This window comes from Cheilinus undulatus, linkage group 2 (genome assembly GCF_018320785.1).
Source record: "Cheilinus undulatus linkage group 2, ASM1832078v1, whole genome shotgun sequence".
In the NCBI taxonomy this organism is placed as follows: Eukaryota; Metazoa; Chordata; class Actinopteri; order Labriformes; family Labridae; genus Cheilinus; species Cheilinus undulatus.
Window position 1 is genome coordinate 14,650,300 of NC_054866.1, and position 6,000 is coordinate 14,656,299.

The following is a 6,000-nucleotide window of genomic DNA, read 5'->3' on the forward strand; positions in this document are numbered from 1 at the left end:
CGCAGCAAAGAGCGAGAAGTAGTAGAGCCGATCCTACGATAAAACAGATTAAGCAGATCGCCAATACATTCTATTTCTTCTCGATCTGAGATCATCTTATTGCGCACCCCTATCTTTAAAGCATTTAGGGCGTAAATCATAAGGCCCTATGTGGTGTGGGGCAGAGTCAAGCCCATTGCATGTCGACAGCCACATGTATGTTACTTGGTAGCCAAGGTCAAACTCAATGGCATCTTTCTTGTCTGGGCCTTTCTATCCTAGGCATATGCCAGGCAGCAGTTTTCAGGTTCTTGGGACATTGTGGCTACCCACCTTGTCAGTACCCTAGGTGGGTACTTATCAGCCCGCGGCTCATCAAAATGACAGTACACGGGACCATGGACCCCCACTGTAGTAATAGTCAGGTGTCCACATTTGTAAACCTTTGTAAACATTACTTTGATTTCAGCATACATCTCACCAAATAACCATGTTTTTTATTTTACATTTAACACATTTTATGCATGTATTTTTGTAAAAATTGCTTAAATATACAATTTGAAATCCTTTAAAATATTTTTTGTTTTTTGGAAGGCATCTGGCGACCCCTCTCAGTGTCTCCCTTCCCCCACGTTGAGAACTACTGCCCTAAGCCACGCTTGTTAAATCTATCCCTTACTCAATCGTAAAGGTGTATTCTTTCAAGAGATTGTTTTCCCATGCTCTTTGAACAGGCAGGCTTACATCTACGTCTTACTTCAGCTTCAACTTCTCGCCAGAACATTCCTAAAAGTTCTGCCCAGTACTGCATATGTTGGAAATTTTTGCCCACTTACCACCTGCTGGCTCAGCCTATGAGCCTCTGTCCCAGCATGCTTTGCACACAGATACGGGGATAACACAATAAACGGGAGTGAATTTTCAGCCGACAGAGACGGATTCAGTTAGGCTGCAAAAAAACAAGACTGCAACTGATATGTAATTATATAGAGGCATGTAATGGAAATTGTATGAAGATGAATGAAACAGAGCACTCATGATATCATGGGCTGTCTTTTCCAGTTGGAGGAGAGTGAAACTTGTGTCCGCTCTCATATGAAGCCCTGCGGTCATCCTCCATCTGTGGCTAATTTGTTAATTTCTTCGTTGCCTTTTTATCTTAATTAATCTGCTGTCCTGACTGCTATCTTTCTAAAAATGTGTCCTCTTTCCATCAAAGCAAATGAGAACTGTAGACCTAATTTTATTTATTTATCTATTCTTTATAGGTCTCTCTCTCTCTTACACAAACTGTCTTCTCTCTGTAGTTTCCGTTGTCGTGGAAACTGCAGATAGGGAGACCTCAGCCATGCCCCCATGTCTTCCAGTGACTTATGAGCGAATCAACACATTTAGGTCGACACCAGCAGCATTATGATGTGTGATGTCACATACAGGCTGAACGTGGGAGTCAAACAGGTGGCTGCTACAGAGCTATCGTATATCACTGCCTTGATAAATGTGCAGAAACCTGCCTGCACGCACGGTTGCTTTATGTGTGGTTTATGGCACTGGGGCATGTCCTTACGCACTCCGCGACAAGGAGACGGGGACGAGGCGCCATAATCATCAAGTGACTGAAGCGACATATTACATAACCAATTAGGAGGTGCAGAGGGGAAGTGTGAGCATGGATATGAAGGATAAATCACAGTTTGAAAGCCTGCATGTGACATTAAAATCAAAATATGTCTGCGTATAAGACGGCTGATGGATGCGTGGAAAGATGGATGAATGTGGGGCAGATTTGATGGATGGAGGCTCCAGAGAAGTCCCAGTCAGATAAATAACAAGGTGGAGGACTACCTAGGGGAGACACGAGTCGGAGGTCGGGGTAGCACACATAGAGGACGGGGCCCACGGCGACGTCTTGGCCGCCAAAGAAGCGTGAGGGAGACACGTACAGCGAAGGTGTAAACAACCGTGAGAGCAGAGAGATGCAGAGGCAACAGGGAGCTTGTCTCTTGGCAACAAGCGGAAGGATCTACTGCTGCATATGTGCGCCTTGAAGCGCTCATGACACCACTGCGAACAAGTCTTTGTCTTTAAACAGCAACAATACAACACTCGAAATTCTTAGGAATAAACAGCGACTTCTAAACCTTGATGTTTCGTTCACATGCGTCAAGGCGCGAGCCAAACGGTGTCCTACCTTGCAACTAAACTGGGTCAGCGCGGTCAGAACCATCGTGCCTGGTTGTGTCCTCTCCTCACAAACACGTAGAAGAAGCGTCTAACAGCGCATCCCTCAACGGTGTCAAGAGCACCTCTGTCTCCTGCCTCTGACTGGCGTGCTCACCAAAAAGCTTCTTGCAACTCTCGAAGCATCGCGATGTTTAGGCTGCAGACACCAGCCCCTAAAGCTATCCACCAACCCTTTAAAAAATGCGCCTCCTGCACCCTGACATTACATTTAACCTTCGAATAAACAGGAATGACATGAATTCCAGTCATCTAGAACGCTTTCTGTAAAAAAGCTCCTTATGTTTAAAAGCATATGACTCAGCGCTATCACGTCTCCTCGCGCGGGCACAGCATGCTGTGCGCTAGGGCTGGGCGGTAAAGACCAAAACTAATTCCTCAAAAAACAGTTTAAGAGCGGGGAAAAACACAGTTTATCTTGATTTCATGATTTAATGTTTCCTGGTATATTCACATGTTTGATAAAAGGCAACAAAAATAGAAGTCCTACTGAGTCATATATTGAAGGTTCTTTTCGTAATTGTCTGGAACTGCAGATAAGCCCCTGTCTCAGCTGTTCAAAATCACTGGAAACACATCCACCTGTTAAGTATTTAAGTTGTTCTACACTCGTTAGTACCATATATTTCAGACAAGGAAGTCTCCATTATTTTGAAAATCTCTGGTATCAAACTAATGGTCTGAGCACTGACTAAATTGCCCAATTATGTTGGCAACCTTTGGAAGAGTTGGTGTCAATAGCAAAGAGTAAGGATTGTTGAAGTCACACAGTGTGGAGGAGGTTTTTTTAACCCTATGAATAGACAATTGCAATGACTGAATTGCTCAGAAAAGTTGGCAACATTTGGAAAAGTGGATGCAACTGGCAAGAAAAGAACATTACTCTTTGCAATTTCCACCCCCTTTGGCAACGTTTCCATCTTCAAAATAATAAAGACTCCATTATTTTGAAAATCAGTGGTATCAAACTTAATGGTCTTAAGTTGCATTTCAGCAAAATGAGAGCACTGACTAAATTGCCCTATTATATTGGCAACATTTGGAAAAGTAACTTGTAACGGCAAGGAATGAGGGGTTCCTTCGCTTCACATCAGTGGTAAGGCTGGTCTTCCCACTTTCCCAAATGTTGCCAAAGTATTTGTGCAATTGGAACAGTGCGCAAAAGTTTGCTTGCAACTTTCTGACACCTATAAATATTAAATTGCACTGACTGAATTGCTCAAAAATGTTCAAAACATCTGGAAAAGTGGGGGGTAACAGCCAGGAACAAGTGTTGTTTATAAACACAGTGTGCATGGATTTGCCTGCAACTTTTTTAAGCCAATGAATAGTTAATTGCACTAAATAAATTGTTCAAAGATGATGCCATCACTTAGAAAAGTTGATGCAAACCTTGCTCTTTGCCATTTTTACCCACTTTTCCAAATATTTCCATTGAATCTGTGCAATTAAGGAAGTGGACAGGAGTTTACCTACAAGTTTTCGAATACCTATAAATAACTAAATTGCTCAAAGATGTTGCCAGCATTAAGTAAAAGCAGATTCAACGACCAATAAATCCTTGATCTTTCCTATTTCTACCCTCTTTCCCAAATGTTACCAGTGTATCTGTGCAATTTAGAGAATGGGCAGGAGTTTGCCTGCAATGTTTTTAAATCTATAGTAAGTAAATTGCATTGACTAAATTGCTCAAAAATGTTGGCAACATCTGGAGAAGTGGATGGCACTGGCAAAAAACTTGTGCACTTTGCCATTTCCACACACTTTTCCCAATGTTCCAAATATCTCTGCCATTTAGAGAGTGTGCAGCAGTTTACCGGCAACTTTTGATGTTTAGAAATAATAAATTGCACACTATGGATGTTTAGGACTTCTTCCTTTGTGTGTATCAAACATGTATCAGAGTCATTTGATCTTAGCTGAAATAAAAAGATCTTTCTCCATTCACATTACAAATAGATGATCTTGTAGTCAGTAAGCATACTGCTGTTAGTGGTTCTTACAGTCAGTAATGTTTGAATTAAGCAATAGACAATGTATCAGCATCTGAAAAACTCGATATATTGCCCAGCCCTACTCTTAACCTTCAAATAGACCGAAATCCTCTGATTTCCAGTCATCTTTTAGTAAAAAGCTCTTTTTAAATGAAAGCATATGACGCAGCAGTGCTATCATATGTGTCCTCGCTTGGGCACAGCATGCTGTGCACTATACTAGCTCCCAAAATCACTCCAAGCCTCTGCACCCGCGAAAGGCTGCAGCAAAAACACAAATGCGAAAATGTCAGGCTTCCCTCGGCGTGCGTTTCTTTTTTGCATGATAGCAGATTAAAACAAATCTTACCAACTGGCGTTTTGGAGCTGATACAGCCCATTTTCGCAGCTGCATGTAGAGCCCTTCAGGAAAGCAATCTAGCAAAATTTCTTGCCTCTAATTTCCTCGTGTAAGACCGTACCTCACTGATCGAAAGCCTCTGTCACTCTCCTCATCTACGGAGGCTCCGCTGGGTTCCGGTGTGAAGCGGCAGCGCGCTGCTTGGCTCAGACCGCCGGAGTGACGCCGAGGGCGGGGGGGAGTCCAGCCATCACTTCTGCTCCGCGTTTTCTGCTTCGTTTTTTGTTTGAACGTGCCTTAAATCCATGCAAATGAACATATAAATGTTTGTAATGTTGATCTGGTGTTTACTTGTCTTTGTAGCTTGAGTCTTGGTTCTTTTCTTGGATGCGTCTCGGCTCTAAGTCACCAGTTGAAGGGGTCGAGTCCTGCGGTTCAGCACCTCAGCGGACGGACAGCGCTCTGTCAGGCGGCGGCAGCATGGGTTTCTTTGGCCACCTGAGAGATGCACAAGCCGGGCTTTCCACTCTTCGCTCTGCACGCGCTTGATCCCGGGTTCCTGCGCGCCCGGTGTGCGCCCTGTGTGCGCTCTTGCGGTGGCCCAGGCAAGCTATAAATGATTGGAGGTTGATACTGATACAAAAATCCCACGCTTAGCGACTTATATACAACCACAACCAGTTTCCGCCTCCTTGTGCCGTTTCCTCTGCTGGGTAGGAGCGGAATGAGATGTGATTGGCTGGTGTCACCTTACATGGTACACGGGGAGAAGGGAGGAGTCAGCAGTGCGCACATGAAGAACAAGTTGTCAAGAAAGGGTTGCATTTCAGCTCATCAGCTGACATGATGAGAAATGAGGAACATGCTGCATATTTCAACAGGTCTGAAAAGGAAAATGGCAGAGTTGATGACAGCCTGGGGCAGGTGATAAAATAACATGTCACAAATAATAAAACAGTCTGGGAAAGAAAAGGTTGAGTCGAGCTTTGGATGAGAATTTACCGAGTTTTCTAAACATATCAATATATTATCAACTGAGCTACAGGGTCATACAGATTTATGTTGATGCTGATTAAAACACAAATACACACTCAGTAAAAAGATTTTTTAACAATGATGAACACTTACCACAATATGCTTATGGATCACAAGATCATCTATACAAAATGATAAATTACCCATAATTTTATTTTATTTTTGGCCATTTATACTATTATCAAAAATTAACTGATGGCATCCATTAAAAAATAGCAACAAAAATACAAGAGCTAAACACACAATATTAGGTAAACTCTTGTTCTTAGTTATCAAAAAAATACAGGCAAACTGTTGCACACTATCTAAATTGCATAAAGCCGTTGTAAACAATTTTAAAAAATCGTGGAAATGGTGAAGAGAAAGGGCTCTTTGCCAGCTCCATCCATTTTTCCAGATGTGCCACGTTAA

General features: G+C 42.7%; 1 protein-coding gene across 3 annotated transcripts in view; it reads right to left on the reverse strand.

The window, feature by feature from the left end:
• The window catches only part of zgc:165508 (uncharacterized protein LOC100101652 homolog), a 53,041-nt gene extending 47,867 nt beyond the window's left edge, over positions 1–5,174 (reverse strand). The window contains exon 1 of one of the 3 annotated variants that reach the window (XM_041799372.1): positions 4,676–5,174. Coding sequence is in view for 2 of the 3 variants with exons in the window: in XM_041799356.1 (XP_041655290.1) it covers positions 4,564–4,608 (45 nt within the window). In the remaining variant the exon portion in view is untranslated. Of the gene's footprint in view, positions 1–2,170; positions 2,293–4,563 lie in introns of those variants that run through there. The other 2 variants (XM_041799356.1, XM_041799364.1) reach the window with 2 other exon arrangements.
• Between the last annotated feature and the right edge of the window lie 826 nt (positions 5,175–6,000).